Below are 20,277 nucleotides of genomic sequence, written 5' to 3'. Positions count from 1 at the left end.
ATCATGTAACACTGTGAAGAGTGCCCGAGGAGCTGAGGCGCTCACTGCCTCGTCTTGTAACACTGTGAAGAGTGGCTGAGGCGCTCGCTGCCTCATCTTGTAACACTGTGAATAGTGGCTGAGGAGCTGAGGCGCTCACTGCCTCATCTTGTAACACTGAGAAGAGTGGCTTCTGTTGGAAGAAAGCGAAGGGGAGTTTAAACTCCCGGATGAGTTATGGGGGACCGAAATTGGGATTCCATGCAAGGAGAGGTGGATAAACTCTTTTGAGATTTTACGCAGCATCGTAAAGCCCTCTTGGCTTGTACGAAATCACATTTTCTCTGTACATAGGGCATATTCCCAGTGTTAAAAGATGAGGAGGTGAGCGCCTCAGCCACTCTTCACAGTGTTAAAAGATGAGGCAGTGAGCACCTCAGCCACTCTTAACAGTTTTACAAGATGAGGCAATGAGCGTCTCAGCCACTCTTCCAATTGTTACAAGATGAGGCAGTGAACGCCTCAGCCACTCTTCTCAGTGTTACAAGATGAGGCAGTGAGCACCTCAGCGCCTCAGGCACTCTTCCCAGTGTTACAAGATGAGGCAGTGAGCACCTCAGCGCCTCAGGCACTCTTCCCAGTGTTACAAGATGAGGCAGTGAGCACCTCAGTGTCTCAGCCACTCTTCACAGTTTTACAAGATGAGACAGTGAGCGCCTCAGCTACTCTTCCCAGTGTTACAAGATTTAGGCTGTGAGTCCCTCAGCTCCTCAGCCACTCTTCTTAGTATTACAAGATGAGTCAGTGAGCGCCTCAGCCACTCTTCACAGTGTTACAAGATGAGGCTGTGAGCCCCTCACCTCCTCGGCCACTCTTCTTAGTGTTACAAGATGAGGCAGTGAGCCCCTCAGCCACTCTTCAAAGTGTTACAAGATGAGGCAGTGAGCGCCTCAACTCCTCAGCCACTATTCCCAGGGTTTCAAGATGAGTCAGTGAGCACCTCAGCGCCTCAACCACTCTTCACAGTGTTAAAAGATGAGGCAGTGAGCCCCTCAGCTCCTCAGCGACTCTTCACAGTGTTACAACATGAGGCAGCGAGCACCTCAGCCCCCTTTCACAGTGTTACAAGTCTCACAGCCTCATCTTGAAACAATAAGAAGAGTGGCTGAGGCGCTCACCACTGCCTCATCTTGTAACACTTGGAAGAGTGGCTGAGGCACTCATTGCCTCATCTTGTAACACTGTGAAGAGGTACTGAGGCGCTCACTGCCTTATCTTGTAACACTGGGAAGAGTGGCGGAGGATCTGAGGCGCTCACTCCCTCATCTTGTAACACTAGGAAGAGTAGCTGAGGAGCTGAGGCGCTCACAGCCTCATCTTGAAACACTGAGAAGAGTGGCTGAGGCGCTCACTGCCTCATCTTGTAACAATTGGAAGAGTGGCTGAGACGCTCATTGCCTCATCTTGTAAAACTGTGAAGAGTGCCTGAAGAGCTGAGGGGCTCACTGCCTCATCTTGTAACACTAGGAAGAGTGCCTGAGGAGCTGAGGCAATCACTGCCTCATCTTGCAACACAGTGAACAGTGCCTAGGGAGCTGAGGCACTCACTGCCTCATCTTGTAACACTGTGAAGGGGGGCTGAGGCATTCACTGCCTCATGTTGTTACACTGTGAAGAGTGGCTGAGGCGCTCACTGCCTCATCATGTAACACTGTGAAGAGTGCCCGAGGAGCTGAGGCGCTCACTGCCTCGTCTTGTAACACTGTGAAGAGTGGCTGAGGCGCTCGCTGCCTCATCTTGTAACACTGTGAATAGTGGCTGAGGAGCTGAGGCGCTCACTGCCTCATCTTGTAACACTGAGAAGAGTGGCTGAGGAGCCGAAGCGCTCACTGCCTCATCTTTTAACATTGTGAAGAGTGGCTGAGGCTCTCACTGCCTCATCTTGAAACACTGTGAAGAGTAGCTGAGGCACTGAGGCGCTCACTGCCTCATCTTTTAACACTGTGAAGAGTGGCTGAGGCGCTCACTGCCTGATCTTGAATCCCTGGGAAGAGGGGCTGAGGGGCTCACTGCCTCATCTTGTAACACTGTGAAGAGGAGCTGAGGGGCTCACTGCCTCATCTTGAAACCCTGGGGACAGTGGCTGAGGAGCGGAGGTGCTCGCTGCCTCATCTTGTAACACTGTGAAGAGGAGCTGAGGAGCTGAGGGGCTCACTGCCTCTTGTTGTAACACTGTGAAGAGTGGCTGAGGCGCTCATTGCCTCATCTTGTAACACTAGGAAGAGTGGCTGAGGAGTTGAGGGGCTCACAGCCTCATCTTGAAACACTGAGAAGAGGGGCTGAGGAGCTCGCTGCCTCATCTTGTAACACTGTGAAGAGGGGCTGAGGCGCTCAATGCCTTAGCTTGTAACACTGTGAAGAGTGGCTGAGGAGCTGAGGCGCTCACTGCCTCATCTTGTAACACTGTGAAGAGGGGCTGAGGAGCTGAGGGGCTCACTGCCTCATCTTGTAACACTGTGAAAAGGGGCTGAGGCGCTCACTGCCTCATCTTGTAACACTAAGAAGAGTGGCTGAGGAGCTGAGGGGCTCACTGCCTCATTTTGTAACACTGTGAAGAGAGGCTGAGGCGCTCACTGCCTCTTGTTGTAATACTGTGAAGAGTGGCTAAGGAGCTGAGGCGCTCATTGCCTCATCTTGTAACACTAAGAAGAGGGGCTGAGGAGCTCGCTGCCTCATCTTGTAACACTGTGAAGAGTGGCTGAGGAGTTGAGGGGCACACAGCCTCATCTTGAAACACTGAGAAGAGGGGCTGAGGAGCTCGCTGCCTCATCTTGTAACACTGTGAAGAGTGGCTGAGGAGCTGAGGCGCTCACTGCCTCATGTTGTAACACTGTGAAAAGTGGCTGAGGAGCTGAGGCGCTCACTGCCTCATGTTGCAACACTGTGAAGAGGAGCTGAAGCGCTCACTGCCTCATCTTGTATATAGCGGCCACTTATATAACCTCTGATATGGTCATTATCACAACGATAATATTTTTTTAATAGTACTAGAGATGATTTTCATTAAACCCTGTAGTTCTTATTACAGAAAAGGTTGGAGACTCTAATCCCTGGCTCTGAACTACCAGGACATCGGCTGCACGGAGTGCACCCCTCCCATTGAAGTCTCACTCCTGACAATGCTCCACAGAGTGCACTCCTCCCGTTGACGCCTCACTCCTGACACTGCTCCATGGAGTGCACTCCTCCCGTTGACCTTCACTCCCGACTCTGCTCCATGGAGCGCACTCCTTCCATTGACGCCTCACTCCTGACACTGCTCCATGAAGTGCACTCCTCCCGTTGATGCCTCACTCCTGACACTGCTCCATGGAGTGTACTCCTTCCGTTGATGTCTCAGTCCTGCCACTGCTCCATGGAGTACACTCCTCCCGTTGACCTTCACTCCCGACTCTGCTCCATGGAGCACACTCCTTCCATTGACGCCTCACTCCTGACACTGCTCCATGGAGCGCACTCCTCCCGTTGACGCCTCACTCCTGACACTGCTCCATGGAGTGCACTCCTCCCGTTGACCTTCACTCCCGACTCTGCTCCATGGAGCGTACTCCTTCCATTGACGCCTCACTCTTGACACTGCTCCATGGAGCGCACTCCTCCCGTTGATGCCTCACTCCTGACACTGCTCCATGGAGTGTACTCCTTCCGTTGATGTCTCACTCCTGACACTGCTCCATGGAGTGCCCTCCTCCCGTTCTCAGCCACTCTTAACAGTTTTACAAGATGAGGCAATGAGCGTCTCAGCCACTCTTCCAATTGTTACAAGATGAGGCAGTGAACGCCTCAGCCACTCTTCTCAGTGTTACAAGATGAGGCAGTGAGCACCTCAGCGCCTCAGGCACTCTTCCCAGTGTTACAAGATGAGGCAGTGAGCACCTCAGCGCCTCAGGCACTCTTCCCAGTGTTACAAGATGAGGCAGTGAGCACCTCAGTGTCTCAGCCACTCTTCACAGTTTTACAAGATGAGACAGTGAGCGCCTCAGCTACTCTTCGCAGTGTTACAAGATTTAGGCTGTGAGTCCCTCAGCTCCTCAGCCACTCTTCTTAGTATTACAAGATGAGTCAGTGAGCGCCTCAGCCACTCTTCACAGTGTTACAAGATGAGGCTGTGAGCCCCTCACCTCCTCGGCCACTCTTCTTAGTGTTACAAGATGAGGCAGTGAGCCCCTCAGCCACTCTTCAAAGTGTTACAAGATGAGGCAGTGAGCGCCTCAACTCCTCAGCCACTATTCCCAGGGTTTCAAGATGAGTCAGTGAGCACCTCAGCGCCTCAACCACTCTTCACAGTGTTAAAAGATGAGGCAGTGAGCCCCTCAGCTCCTCAGCGACTCTTCACAGTGTTACAACATGAGGCAGCGAGCACCTCAGCCCCCTTTCACAGTGTTACAAGTCTCACAGCCTCATCTTGAAACAATAAGAAGAGTGGCTGAGGCGCTCACCACTGCCTCATCTTGTAACACTTGGAAGAGTGGCTGAGGCACTCATTGCCTCATCTTGTAACACTGTGAAGAGGTACTGAGGCGCTCACTGCCTTATCTTGTAACACTGGGAAGAGTGGCGGAGGATCTGAGGCGCTCACTCCCTCATCTTGTAACACTAGGAAGAGTAGCTGAGGAGCTGAGGCGCTCACAGCCTCATCTTGAAACACTGAGAAGAGTGGCTGAGGCGCTCACTGCCTCATCTTGTAACAATTGGAAGAGTGGCTGAGACGCTCATTGCCTCATCTTGTAAAACTGTGAAGAGTGCCTGAAGAGCTGAGGGGCTCACTGCCTCATCTTGTAACACTAGGAAGAGTGCCTGAGGAGCTGAGGCAATCACTGCCTCATCTTGCAACACAGTGAACAGTGCCTAGGGAGCTGAGGCACTCACTGCCTCATCTTGTAACACTGTGAAGGGGGGCTGAGGCATTCACTGCCTCATGTTGTTACACTGTGAAGAGTGGCTGAGGCGCTCACTGCCTCATCATGTAACACTGTGAAGAGTGCCCGAGGAGCTGAGGCGCTCACTGCCTCGTCTTGTAACACTGTGAAGAGTGGCTGAGGCGCTCGCTGCCTCATCTTGTAACACTGTGAATAGTGGCTGAGGAGCTGAGGCGCTCACTGCCTCATCTTGTAACACTGAGAAGAGTGGCTGAGGAGCCGAAGCGCTCACTGCCTCATCTTTTAACATTGTGAAGAGTGGCTGAGGCTCTCACTGCCTCATCTTGAAACACTGTGAAGAGTAGCTGAGGCACTGAGGCGCTCACTGCCTCATCTTTTAACACTGTGAAGAGTGGCTGAGGCGCTCACTGCCTGATCTTGAATCCCTGGGAAGAGGGGCTGAGGGGCTCACTGCCTCATCTTGTAACACTGTGAAGAGGAGCTGAGGGGCTCACTGCCTCATCTTGAAACCCTGGGGACAGTGGCTGAGGAGCGGAGGTGCTCGCTGCCTCATCTTGTAACACTGTGAAGAGGAGCTGAGGAGCTGAGGGGCTCACTGCCTCTTGTTGTAACACTGTGAAGAGTGGCTGAGGCGCTCATTGCCTCATCTTGTAACACTAGGAAGAGTGGCTGAGGAGTTGAGGGGCTCACAGCCTCATCTTGAAACACTGAGAAGAGGGGCTGAGGAGCTCGCTGCCTCATCTTGTAACACTGTGAAGAGGGGCTGAGGCGCTCAATGCCTTAGCTTGTAACACTGTGAAGAGTGGCTGAGGAGCTGAGGCGCTCACTGCCTCATCTTGTAACACTGTGAAGAGGGGCTGAGGAGCTGAGGGGCTCACTGCCTCATCTTGTAACACTGTGAAAAGGGGCTGAGGCGCTCACTGCCTCATCTTGTAACACTAAGAAGAGTGGCTGAGGAGCTGAGGGGCTCACTGCCTCATTTTGTAACACTGTGAAGAGAGGCTGAGGCGCTCACTGCCTCTTGTTGTAATACTGTGAAGAGTGGCTAAGGAGCTGAGGCGCTCATTGCCTCATCTTGTAACACTAAGAAGAGGGGCTGAGGAGCTCGCTGCCTCATCTTGTAACACTGTGAAGAGTGGCTGAGGAGTTGAGGGGCACACAGCCTCATCTTGAAACACTGAGAAGAGGGGCTGAGGAGCTCGCTGCCTCATCTTGTAACACTGTGAAGAGTGGCTGAGGAGCTGAGGCGCTCACTGCCTCATGTTGTAACACTGTGAAAAGTGGCTGAGGAGCTGAGGCGCTCACTGCCTCATGTTGCAACACTGTGAAGAGGAGCTGAAGCGCTCACTGCCTCATCTTGTATATAGCGGCCACTTATATAACCTCTGATATGGTCATTATCACAACGATAATATTTTTTTAATAGTACTAGAGATGATTTTCATTAAACCCTGTAGTTCTTATTACAGAAAAGGTTGGAGACTCTAATCCCTGGCTCTGAACTACCAGGACATCGGCTCCACGGAGTGCACCCCTCCCATTGAAGTCTCACTCCTGACAATGCTCCACAGAGTGCACTCCTCCCGTTGACGCCTCACTCCTGACACTGCTCCATGGAGTGCACTCCTCCCGTTGACCTTCACTCCCGACTCTGCTCCATGGAGCGCACTCCTTCCATTGACGCCTCACTCCTGACACTGCTCCATGAAGTGCACTCCTCCCGTTGATGCCTCACTCCTGACACTGCTCCATGGAGTGTACTCCTTCCGTTGATGTCTCAGTCCTGCCACTGCTCCATGGAGTACACTCCTCCCGTTGACCTTCACTCCCGACTCTGCTCCATGGAGCACACTCCTTCCATTGACGCCTCACTCCTGACACTGCTCCATGGAGCGCACTCCTCCCGTTGACGCCTCACTCCTGACACTGCTCCATGGAGTGCACTCCTCCCGTTGACCTTCACTCCCGACTCTGCTCCATGGAGCGTACTCCTTCCATTGACGCCTCACTCTTGACACTGCTCCATGGAGCGCACTCCTCCCGTTGATGCCTCACTCCTGACACTGCTCCATGGAGTGTACTCCTTCCGTTGATGTCTCACTCCTGACACTGCTCCATGGAGTGCCCTCCTCCCGTTCTCAGCCACTCTTAACAGTTTTACAAGATGAGGCAATGAGCGTCTCAGCCACTCTTCCAATTGTTACAAGATGAGGCAGTGAACGCCTCAGCCACTCTTCTCAGTGTTACAAGATGAGGCAGTGAGCACCTCAGCGCCTCAGGCACTCTTCCCAGTGTTACAAGATGAGGCAGTGAGCACCTCAGCGCCTCAGGCACTCTTCCCAGTGTTACAAGATGAGGCAGTGAGCACCTCAGTGTCTCAGCCACTCTTCACAGTTTTACAAGATGAGACAGTGAGCGCCTCAGCTACTCTTCGCAGTGTTACAAGATTTAGGCTGTGAGTCCCTCAGCTCCTCAGCCACTCTTCTTAGTATTACAAGATGAGTCAGTGAGCGCCTCAGCCACTCTTCACAGTGTTACAAGATGAGGCTGTGAGCCCCTCACCTCCTCGGCCACTCTTCTTAGTGTTACAAGATGAGGCAGTGAGCCCCTCAGCCACTCTTCAAAGTGTTACAAGATGAGGCAGTGAGCGCCTCAACTCCTCAGCCACTATTCCCAGGGTTTCAAGATGAGTCAGTGAGCACCTCAGCGCCTCAACCACTCTTCACAGTGTTAAAAGATGAGGCAGTGAGCCCCTCAGCTCCTCAGCGACTCTTCACAGTGTTACAACATGAGGCAGCGAGCACCTCAGCCCCCTTTCACAGTGTTACAAGTCTCACAGCCTCATCTTGAAACAATAAGAAGAGTGGCTGAGGCGCTCACCACTGCCTCATCTTGTAACACTTGGAAGAGTGGCTGAGGCACTCATTGCCTCATCTTGTAACACTGTGAAGAGGTACTGAGGCGCTCACTGCCTTATCTTGTAACACTGGGAAGAGTGGCGGAGGATCTGAGGCGCTCACTCCCTCATCTTGTAACACTAGGAAGAGTAGCTGAGGAGCTGAGGCGCTCACAGCCTCATCTTGAAACACTGAGAAGAGTGGCTGAGGCGCTCACTGCCTCATCTTGTAACAATTGGAAGAGTGGCTGAGACGCTCATTGCCTCATCTTGTAAAACTGTGAAGAGTGCCTGAAGAGCTGAGGGGCTCACTGCCTCATCTTGTAACACTAGGAAGAGTGCCTGAGGAGCTGAGGCAATCACTGCCTCATCTTGCAACACAGTGAACAGTGCCTAGGGAGCTGAGGCACTCACTGCCTCATCTTGTAACACTGTGAAGGGGGGCTGAGGCATTCACTGCCTCATGTTGTTACACTGTGAAGAGTGGCTGAGGCGCTCACTGCCTCATCATGTAACACTGTGAAGAGTGCCCGAGGAGCTGAGGCGCTCACTGCCTCGTCTTGTAACACTGTGAAGAGTGGCTGAGGCGCTCGCTGCCTCATCTTGTAACACTGTGAATAGTGGCTGAGGAGCTGAGGCGCTCACTGCCTCATCTTGTAACACTGAGAAGAGTGGCTGAGGAGCCGAAGCGCTCACTGCCTCATCTTTTAACATTGTGAAGAGTGGCTGAGGCTCTCACTGCCTCATCTTGAAACACTGTGAAGAGTAGCTGAGGCACTGAGGCGCTCACTGCCTCATCTTTTAACACTGTGAAGAGTGGCTGAGGCGCTCACTGCCTGATCTTGAATCCCTGGGAAGAGGGGCTGAGGGGCTCACTGCCTCATCTTGTAACACTGTGAAGAGGAGCTGAGGGGCTCACTGCCTCATCTTGAAACCCTGGGGACAGTGGCTGAGGAGCGGAGGTGCTCGCTGCCTCATCTTGTAACACTGTGAAGAGGAGCTGAGGAGCTGAGGGGCTCACTGCCTCTTGTTGTAACACTGTGAAGAGTGGCTGAGGCGCTCATTGCCTCATCTTGTAACACTAGGAAGAGTGGCTGAGGAGTTGAGGGGCTCACAGCCTCATCTTGAAACACTGAGAAGAGGGGCTGAGGAGCTCGCTGCCTCATCTTGTAACACTGTGAAGAGGGGCTGAGGCGCTCAATGCCTTAGCTTGTAACACTGTGAAGAGTGGCTGAGGAGCTGAGGCGCTCACTGCCTCATCTTGTAACACTGTGAAGAGGGGCTGAGGAGCTGAGGGGCTCACTGCCTCATCTTGTAACACTGTGAAAAGGGGCTGAGGCGCTCACTGCCTCATCTTGTAACACTAAGAAGAGTGGCTGAGGAGCTGAGGGGCTCACTGCCTCATTTTGTAACACTGTGAAGAGAGGCTGAGGCACTCACTGCCTCTTGTTGTAATACTGTGAAGAGTGGCTAAGGAGCTGAGGCGCTCATTGCCTCATCTTGTAACACTAAGAAGAGGGGCTGAGGAGCTCGCTGCCTCATCTTGTAACACTGTGAAGAGTGGCTGAGGAGTTGAGGGGCACACAGCCTCATCTTGAAACACTGAGAAGAGGGGCTGAGGAGCTCGCTGCCTCATCTTGTAACACTGTGAAGAGTGGCTGAGGAGCTGAGGCGCTCACTGCCTCATGTTGTAACACTGTGAAAAGTGGCTGAGGAGCTGAGGCGCTCACTGCCTCATGTTGCAACACTGTGAAGAGGAGCTGAAGCGCTCACTGCCTCATCTTGTATATAGCGGCCACTTATATAACCTCTGATATGGTCATTATCACAACGATAATATTTTTTTAATAGTACTAGAGATGATTTTCATTAAACCCTGTAGTTCTTATTACAGAAAAGGTTGGAGACTCTAATCCCTGGCTCTGAACTACCAGGACATCGGCTCCACGGAGTGCACCCCTCCCATTGAAGTCTCACTCCTGACAATGCTCCACAGAGTGCACTCCTCCCGTTGACGCCTCACTCCTGACACTGCTCCATGGAGTGCACTCCTCCCGTTGACCTTCACTCCCGACTCTGCTCCATGGAGCGCACTCCTTCCATTGACGCCTCACTCCTGACACTGCTCCATGAAGTGCACTCCTCCCGTTGATGCCTCACTCCTGACACTGCTCCATGGAGTGTACTCCTTCCGTTGATGTCTCAGTCCTGCCACTGCTCCATGGAGTACACTCCTCCCGTTGACCTTCACTCCCGACTCTGCTCCATGGAGCACACTCCTTCCATTGACGCCTCACTCCTGACACTGCTCCATGGAGCGCACTCCTCCCGTTGACGCCTCACTCCTGACACTGCTCCATGGAGTGCACTCCTCCCGTTGGCCTTCACTCCCGACTCTGCTCCATGGAGCGTACTCCTTCCATTGACGCCTCACTCTTGACACTGCTCCATGGAGCGCACTCCTCCCGTTGATGCCTCACTCCTGACACTGCTCCATGGAGTGTACTCCTTCCGTTGATGTCTCACTCCTGACACTGCTCCATGGAGTGCCCTCCTCCCGTTGACGCCTCACTCCCGACACTGGTCCATGGAGCTCACTCCTCCCGTTGACGCCTCACTCCCGACACTGCTGCATGAAGTGCATTTCTCCCATTGGTGCCTCACTCCTGACAATGCTCCACGGAGTGCACTCCTTCCGTTGACGTATCACTCCTGCCACTGCTGCATGGAGTGCATTTCTCGCATTGGTGCCTCACTCCTGAAACTGCTCCACGGAGTGCACTCCTTCAGTTGGTGTCTCACTACTGACACTGCTTCACGGAGTGCACTCCTTCCGTTGACGTCTCGCTGCTGCCACTGCTGCATGGAGTGCATTTCTCCCGTTGGTGCCTCACTCCTGACACTGCTCCATGGAGTGCACTCCTTCTGTTGACGCCTCACTCCTGACACTCTCCATAGAGTCCACTCCTTCCGTTGATGCCTCACTCCTGACACTGCTCCACGGAGTGCACTCCTTCTGTTGACGCCTCACTCCTGACACTGCTCCACGGAGTGGACTCCTTCAGTTGGATCCTCACTCCTAACACTGCTCCACGGAGTGCACTCCTTCCGTTGGATCTTCACTCCTGACACTGCTTCACGGAGTGTACTCCTTCCGTTGGATCCCCACTCCTGACACTGCTCCACAGAGTGTACTCCTTCCGTTGGATCCTTACTCCTGACACTGCTCCATGGAGCGCACTCCTTCCGTTGGATCTTCACTCCTGACACTGCTCCATGGAGTGCACTCTTTCCGTTGGTGCCTTACTCCTGACACTGCTCCATGGAGCGCACTCCTTCTGTTGGATCTTCACTCCTGACACTGCTCCATGGAGTGCACTCCTTCCGTTGGTGCCTCACTCCTGACACTGCTCCACAGAGTGCACTCCTTCAGTTGGTGTCTCACTACTGACACTGCTTCACGGAGTGCACTCCTTCCGTTGACGTCTCACTGCTGCCACTGCTGCATGGAGTGCATTACTCCCGTTGGTGCCCCACTCCTGACACTGCTCCATGGAGTGCACTCCTTCTGTTGACGCCTCACTCCTGACACTCTCCATAGAGTCCACTCCTTCCGTTGATGCCTCACTCCTGACACTGCTCCACGGAGTGCACTCCTTCTGTTGACGCCTCACTCCTGACACTGCTCCACGGAGTGGACTCCTTCAGTTGGATCCTCACTCCTAACACTGCTCCACGGAGTGCACTCCTTCCGTTGGATCTTCACTCCTGACACTGCTTCACGGAGTGTACTCCTTCCGTTGGATCCCCACTCCTAACACTGCTCCACAGAGTGTACTCCTTCCGTTGGATCCTCACTCCTGACACTGCTCCATGGAGCGCACTCCTTCCGTTGGATCTTCACTCCTGACACTGCTCCATGGAGTGCACTCCTTCCGTTGGTGCCTCACTCCTGACACTGCTCCACGGAGTGCACTCCTTCAGTTGGTGTCTCACTACTGACACTGCTTCACGGAGTGCACTCCTTCTGTTGACGCCTCACTCCTGACACTGCTCCACGGAGTGGACTCCTTCAGTTGGATCCTCACTCCTAACACTGCTCCACGGAGTGCACTCCTTCCGTTGGATCTTCACTCCTGACACTGCTTCACGGAGTGTACTCCTTCCGTTGGATCCCCACTCCTGACACTGCTCCACAGAGTGTACTCCTTCCGTTGGATCCTCACTCCTGACACTGCTCCATGGAGCGCACTCCTTCCGTTGGATCTTCACTCCTGACACTGCTTCACGGAGTGTACTCCTTCCGTTGGATCCCCACTCCTGACACTGCTCCACAGAGTGTACTCCTTACGTTGGATCCTCACTCCTGACACTGCTCCACGGAGTGCACTCCTTCCGTTGGATCTTCACTCCTGGCACTGCTTCACGGAGTGTACTCCTTCCGTTGGATCCCCACTCCTGACACTGCTCCACAGAGTGCACTCCTTCCGCTGGATCCCTACTCCTGACACTGCTTCACGGAGTGTACTCCTTCCGTTGGATCCCCACTCCTGACACTGCTTCACGGAGTGTACTCCTTCCGTTGGATCCCCACTCCTGACACTGCTCCACAGAGTGTACTCCTACCGTTGATGCCTCACTCCTAACATCGCTCCACGGAGTGCATTCCTACCATTGAGGCCTCACTCCTGACACTGCTACATGGAACGTACTCCTTCCGTTGAGGCCTCACTCCCGACACTGCTACATGGAGTGCACTCCTTCCGTTGACGTCTCACTGCTGCCACTGCTGCATGGAGTGCATTTCTCCCGTTGGTGCCCCACTCCTGACACTGCTCCATGGAGTGCACTCCTTCTGTTGACGCCTCACTCCTGACACTCGCCATAGAGTCCACTCCTTCCGTTGATGCCTCACTCCTGACACTGCTCCACGGAGTGCACTCCTTCTGTTGACGCCTCACTCCTGACACTGCTCCACGGAGTGGACTCCTTTAGTTGGATCCTCACTCCTGACACTGCTCCACGGAGTGCACTCCTTCCATTGGATCCCCACTCCTGACACTGCTCCACAGAGTGTACTCCTTCCGTTGGATCCTCACTCCTGACACTGCTCCATGGAGCCCACTCCTACCGTTGATGCCTCACTCCTAACATCGCTCCACGGAGTGCACTCCTACCGTTGAGGCCTCACTCCTGACACTGCTACATGGAGCGTACTCCTTCCGTTGATGCCTCACTCCTAACATCGCTCCACGGAGTGCACTCCTCCCGTTTCAGCGTCACTCCTTCCGTTGGATCCTCACTCCTGACACTGCTCCATGGAGCGCACTCCTCACCTCACTCCTGACACTGCTCCATGGAGTGCACTCCTCCCGTTGACGGCTCACTCCTGACACTGCTCCACGGAGTGTACTCCTCCCGTTGGATCTTCACTCCTGACACTGATCCACGGAGTGGACTCCTTCAGTTGGATCCTCACTCCTGACACTGCTCCACGGAGTGCACTCCTTCCATTGGATCTTCACTCCTGACACTGCTCCACGGAGTGTACTCCTTCCGTTGGATCCCCACTCCTGACAAAGCTCCACGGAGTGTACTCCTTCCGTTGGATCTTCACTCCTGACACTGCTCCACGGAGTGCACTCCTTCCGTTGGATCCTCACTCCTGACACTGCTCCACGGAGCGCACTCCTACCATTGACGCCTCACTCCTGACACTGCTCCATGGAGCCCACTCCTACCATTGACGCCTCACTCCTGACACCGCTCCACGGAGTGCACTCCTACCGTTGACGCCTCACTCCTGACACTGCTACATGGAGCGCACTCCTTCCGTTGGTGCCTCACTCCTGACACTGCTCCATGGAGTGCAGTCCTTCTGTTGAGGCCTCACTCCTGACACTGCTCCACGGAGTGCACTCCTCCCGTTTCACCTTCACTCCTTCCGTTGGATCCTCACTCCTGACACTGGTCCACGGAGTGCACTCCTTCCGTTGGATCTTCACTCCTGAGACTGCTCCACGGAGTGTACTCCTTCCGTTGGATCCCCACTCCTGACACTGCTCCACGGAGTGTACTCCTTCCGTTGGATCTTCACTCCTGACACTGCTCCACGGAGTGTACTCCTTCCGTTGGTGCCTCACTCCTGACACTGCTCCATGGAGCGCACTCCTTCCGTTGATGCCTCACTCCTGACACTGCTCCACGGAGTGTACTCCTTCCGTTGGATCCCCACTCCTGACACTGCTCCACGGAGTGTACTCCTTCCGTTGGATCTTCACTCCTGACACTGCTCCACGGAGTGTACTCCTTCCGTTGGTGCCTCACTCCTGACATTGCTCCATGGAGTGCACTCCTTCCATTGGTGCCTCACTCCTGACACTGTTCCATGGAGTGTACTCCTACCGTTGACGCCTCACTCCTGACACCGCTCCACGGAGTGCACTCCTATCGTTGACGCCTCACTCCTGACACTGCTACATGGAGCGCACTCCTTCCGTTGGTGCCTCACTCCTGACACTGCTCCATGGAGTGCACTCCTTCTGTTGAGACCTCACTCCTGACACTGCACCACGGAGTGCACTCCTCCCGTTTCAGCTTCACTCCTTCTGTTGGATCCTCACTCCTGACACTGCTCCATGGAGCGCACTCCTTCTGTTGACGCCTCACTCCTGACACTGCTCCACGGAGTGTACTCCTTCCGTTGGAACCTCACTCCTGATACTGCTCAATGGAATGCACTCCTTCCGTTAATGCCTCACTTCTCACACTGCTCCACAGAGTGTACTCCTTCCATTGATGCCTCACTCCTGACACTGCTAAACGGAGCGCACTCTTCACCTCACTCCTGACATTGCTTCATGGAGTGCACTCCTTCTGTTGACGTCTCACTCCTGACACTGCTCCATGGAGCGCACTCCTTCTGTTGATGCCTCACTCGTGACACTGCTCCACGGAGCGCACTCCTCACCTCACTCCAGACACTGCTCAATGGAGTGCACTCCTTCCGTTGATGCCTCACTTCTCACACTGCTCCACAGAGTGTACTCCTTCCATTGATGCCTCACTCCTGACACTGCTAAACGGAGCGCACTCTTCACCTCACTCCTGACATTGCTTCATGGAGTGCACTCCTTCTGTTGACGTCTCACTCCTGACACTGCTCCATGGAGCGCACTCCTTCTGTTGATGCCTCACTCGTGACACTGCTCCCCGGAGCGCACTCCTCACCTCACTCCAGACACTGCTCCACGGAGTGCACTCCTTCCGTTGATGCCTCACTCCTGACACTGGTTCATGGAGTGCACTCCTTCCGTTGACCTCTCAATCCTGACATTGCTCCATGGAGTGCACTCCTTCTGTTGACGCCTCACTCCTGACACTGCTCAATAGAGTGCACTCCTTCCGTTGATGCCTCATTCCTAACACTGGTCCATGGAGTGCACTCCTCACCTCACTCCTGACATTGCTCCTTGGAGTGCACTCCTTCCGTTGATGCCTCATTCCTAACACTGGTCCATGGAGTGCACTCCTCACCTCACTCCTGACATTGCTCCTTGGAGTGCACTCCTTCTGTTGACGCCTCACTCCTGACATTGCTCCATGGAGTGCACTCCTTCCGTTGATGCCTCACTCCTGACACCGCTCCACTCAGTGCACTCCTCCCGTTGACGCCTCACTCCTGCCGCGCATGACACCCCATTGCTGCTTAACATTTAAAAAAGGATGTAATTTCAATGAAGGCAGACAATGGTTAACTGCTGCCAGACTGAGAATTTCTGGTAATAATCTTTGTTTTTTTCTGAACATAAATATTAAACATGTGATTGTAAATGCAAACTAGACTAGCTAATGGGGGAGAAACTCATCGACGTCATGGCTAAACACTCATAAGGTCCCAAAAGCGAGTCCTATTGGCTATGCCAATGCTTGTTCTAAACTGGTGTGCATTTTTATTGTGTTGTGTCTTCACTTCATTACTGTTTGAAGAGCTTCATAACTACTTTTAGAAATTGCCTCTAAGTTAAGCGGGTCTGATTTAGTGCCAAGCAACCAGAAGGTTAATCTCAGGTTAATTTGGAGTTTGTTTGTGGTTCGTTCTGAAAAGAATTGTTGTTGCTCAAGCAGTAACCCAATTTGCTACAGGTGTAATATCTTTGTTGTAATGCAGTCCTGTATGAGAGTCCTCTCTTTGGCAGCTCAATATCTCGTGTTTCTTGGCAAATCGCGTAATCGTGTGTGCCTACCAAAAAATGAATGAATATGTCTTGTTGGTGCTCATGTAAACCACTTCTGAGTTTTGAAATATAGAACTGCAAAAAAAAAAGTTACATCAAAAGCAGTGAACTGCTGCAGAGCTAACATTTGTTTTCCATTCTGAGAGTAAGGACGATAATGGAGAGCTCGATAGGGACCTGTTTCATCACCTGCTTTTACCGGCAGGACCCGACCCACTTTAAGCCCTGCCTGTACGAGTCCTCTCTTTGCTGTAATTCAGTCCCATATAAGGGGGCTCTCTTTGTGTTAAGGCAGTCCTGTATGAGAGCCTTCTCTTTGTGATAAGGTGCTGTAGGTGTGTGTTCTTTTTAGGGTACTGCTCCATCTAAATGTACTCTTTCTGAGGTGTGATTACCTTCTATGAACGTACTTTTACGGTGAAATGTGTGGCCCCTCTCTGTGATTATGTTGAAATGTGGAGTGTTTATTTTTAACTACACGTTGTCCTCCTGTGCAGGCTCTTCGCAATGTGGCAGAAGATTAACTGTAAAACACCCGCCGACTACCCTTCAAACGGCACGCCCCCCTGCCAGGCCGCGGGTGATGGGTGGTACCCCGCCATGCCCTCGATTACGCTGAGTGAGTGCATGAAATCACCTGAGCAGTGGGGGTACAGCTATCCGGATTCCAAAAATTGGAAAGCGAAGTGCGATGACACCGCCGGGAAACCCGCGGCTCCTCCTCCCACCACAACCAAAACCACCACCAAAGCCACCACCAGAGCCACCACCAAAGGGACAACCGAAACCACCACCAAAGCCACCACCAGAGCCACCACCACGAGACCCACCACCAGAGCCAGTACAAAAGATGACTGTGATAACATATTTTGTGTTCTTTTCGGAAAGTAGCGCGCGATGACGTCAGCGGAAGTGAGCGCAGCATGCGACGCCCCGTCCCTCCTTTATCTCATCATTCCCCCTGCTTCACCGCCCTCTACCGCAGGCTGCAGATAACTCTGATCAGCACCAAGGGCGGCGGAATCGCACGCTCCACTGCGAGAGCATGAATAGTAATGCTGCGCTTGATAGGAACGTTACTAAGAATAATCATACTGTTAATTGTACCAATAATGGTCACACCACCACCATTTAATATAAAATACAAATCATAGGATGACATTTATCATAATAATAACAATAATAATAAAAGCAAGGACAATACTTACTAGTAATAGAAGTAATAATAATTATTGTAGTAAAACGTGATAAAAAATAGTACTTATCATAGGTAATAATAAGCATGACAAATGTAACAATATTAATATTGCTAATAATACTAACAATCTGTATATTAATAATACTAATACTAACAATATTAATGATAGCAATTAGCCTAGTAATACTACGAATAATAATATAATTAATAATAAGAATATTAATATTAATAATAATAATAATAATATTAATGATAATACTAATAGTAATACTAATAATAATAGTACTAATGATGATGATGCTGATATTGATAATGATGCTTCTACTACAGCTGCTACTACTAATAATGATGCTAATAATACTCATGGCTGTGGCATTGGCAGTGATGCTGAGGAGGTTGCAGGCAGTGATACTGAGGAGGTTGCAGGCAGTGATGCTTAGGAGGTTGCTGGCAGTGATTCTGAGGAGGTTGCAGGCAGTGATGCTGAGGAGGTTGCAGGCAGTGATGCTGAGGAGGTTGATGGCAGTGATGCTGAGGAGGTTGCAGGCAGTGATGCTGAGGAGGTTGCAGGCAGTGATGCTGAGGAGGTTGATGGCAGTGATGCTGAGGAGGTTGCAGACAGTGATGCTGAGGAGGTTGCAGGCAGTATTATAGACGTCTGTGAATTTGAGATGCTTTCTTAACAGTGATAGTGCAGGGCTGGGTGAGTCAGTGGCCCCCTTATTTCCTTCCATCCTGTTCCTTCTCCTTGTATTGATGGTGTCCTTGGTCTTCCTCTACTGTCATGCTTCCCCCGTTCCTCCTCACCTGCAGTGCTCCCTTGTTCCTCCACATCTGCAGTGCTCCCTCGTTTCCCCTCATCTGCAGTGCTCCCTCGTTCCTCCTCATCTGAAGTGCTACCCTGCTCCTCATCGTCTGCACTGCTACATTGTTCCTCCACATCTGCACTGCTCCCTCATTCTTCCACATCTGCAGTGCTTCCCTCTTCTTTCTAATCTGCAGTGCTCCTCTGTTCCTCTTCATCTGCAGTGCTCCCCCTGCTCCTCATCGTCTGCACTGCTCCCTCGTTCTTCCTCAGTTGCAGTGTTTCCTCTTTTCTCCTCATCTGCAGTTCTCCTCAGCTCCTCCTCATCTGCTTTGCTCCCTCTTTCATCCTCATCTGCAGTGTTCCCGTATTCTGTCTTGTCTGCAGTGCTCCTCCTTCTCCTTCTCGTCTGCAGTGTTCCCTCGTTCCTCCTCATGTGCAGTGCTCCCCTGTTTCTCCTCATCTGCAGTGCACCCTCGTTCCTCCACATCTGCAGTGCTCCCTCGTTCCTCCTCATCTGCAGTGCTCCCTCATTTATCATCATCTGTAGTGCTCCCCTGTTTCTCCTCATCTGCAGTGCACCCTCGTTTCTCCACTTCTGCAGTGCTTCCCCGTTTCCAATCTGCAGTGCTCCCTCGTTCCTCCACATCTGCAGTGCTCCCTCGTTTCTCCTCATCTGCAGAGCTCCCTCTCTCCTGGTTTGGAGAAAGTCACAGACAATGAGGGCTTGTACTCTGTTGTGGAGGAGCTGAACATGTGCTGCATAATCAGCGGAAGCTGATAATTGTCCTTTCTCCACACAGCACATTCTCCCTCAACACAACATAGTGCCTGATTCACATCTCAGCAGACAAGTTACCCGTACACAGCAGTGATGGATATCCCGTCCGGTGAAATATAAATCGCATGATATTGTATGAGATTGTTACTCCATCACAATGGTAACAGATATCCCGTCCGCCGAAATATAAATCGCATGATATCGTATGAGATTGTTACTCCATCACACTGGTAACAGATATCCTGTTTGCCGAAATATAAATTGCATGATATCGTATGAGATTGTTACTCCATCACAGGTAACAGATATCCCGTCCGCCGAAATATAAATCCCATGATATCGTATGAGATTGTTACTCCATCACAATGGTAACAGATATCCCGTCCGCCGAAATATAAATCCCATGATATCGTATGAGATTGTTACTCCATCACAATGGTAACAGATATCCTGTTTGCCGAAATATAAATCCATTGATATCCTATGAGATTTACAGTTTGACGGATGGGATGTCCGTCATGGTTGTGACAAATAACCCATCCGCTGAGATCTGAATCACGCCCATTGTCTCGTACTCTGCAATCTTTTTGCACCACACACTCTGCTTTTCAACCACAGAGCACGCCTAATTTACACATAGTACTGTTAGAACAGCCCGTTCCACCACACGTCCACAGAATATGCTGGGATTCCTCCACCCTTTGAACAGCAAAGACTTTTCCATCTTCCCAAAAGTGCGGAGGTCACACCACCAGCCCTGCCAGCTCACTCCTTGCCGCAGAACACGTCACACTTCATGCTCCCAAAAAGGGCCCTGTTCCAGCAGTCAGCAGCCCCACTTACCACACATTTCTCAGCTCCCATGTCTTGACTTCCCATCATCTGACTGGACATGTTCTACACCACCTTGCTTCAGCCATGCTTCCCTGGGAACCTACCCAGCCACTTCCTCAATTCCAACATGCTCAGGGCACCCAGGAATCACATGTATATCAGGTGAACAAGGCTGCATGGCAAACACTCCCATTAAACTCTTGGAATGCAGTGTGGATTTAGGTTCTGTTGATTTTAGTAGCTGACAATGTGTGCTGCTCTCTCTGTCTATGTGCTCAATAAAGATTGTTTGCAGCAGAAACATTGGCATCTGTGTCCTTGTGTTCTTGTCTGCAGCCTGTCTCTCTGTTGGCCACCTGCCCTGGCTACCTCTCAGCCAATCAACATCGGTATTTTGTCAACAGCACTGCATCCAGGCTGCTTCTCAGCCAATCAAAAGTGTGAATGTTGTCAGCAACAGTGCATCTAGGCTGCTTCTCAGCCAATCAGAAGTGTGAATATTGTCAGCAGCACTGCATCCAGGCTGCTTCTCAGCCAATCAGAAGTGTGAATATTGTCAGCAGCACTGCATCCAGGCTGCTTCTCAGCCAATCAGAAGTGTGAATAT

General features: G+C 52.0%; 1 protein-coding gene across 1 annotated transcript in view; it reads left to right on the top strand.

The window, feature by feature from the left end:
- LOC147693237 (tyrosinase-like) overlaps positions 1 to 19,971 on the top strand; it is a 300,300-nt gene extending 280,329 nt beyond the window's left edge. The window contains exon 5 of the mRNA XM_086933641.1: positions 16,550 to 19,971. Coding sequence (XP_086789767.1) covers positions 16,550 to 16,943 — 394 coding nt within the window. The 3' untranslated portion in view covers positions 16,944 to 19,971. The remainder of the gene's footprint in view (positions 1 to 16,549) is intronic.
- Positions 19,972 to 20,277: the final 306 nt, after the last annotated feature.

This window comes from Lissotriton vulgaris, chromosome 8, assembly GCF_964263255.1.
Source record: "Lissotriton vulgaris chromosome 8, aLisVul1.2, whole genome shotgun sequence".
Lineage (NCBI taxonomy): Eukaryota > Metazoa > Chordata > Amphibia > Caudata > Salamandridae > Lissotriton > Lissotriton vulgaris.
The sequence above is the reverse complement of the archived record's forward strand: the minus strand, read 5'-3'. Positions and strand labels throughout refer to the sequence as shown.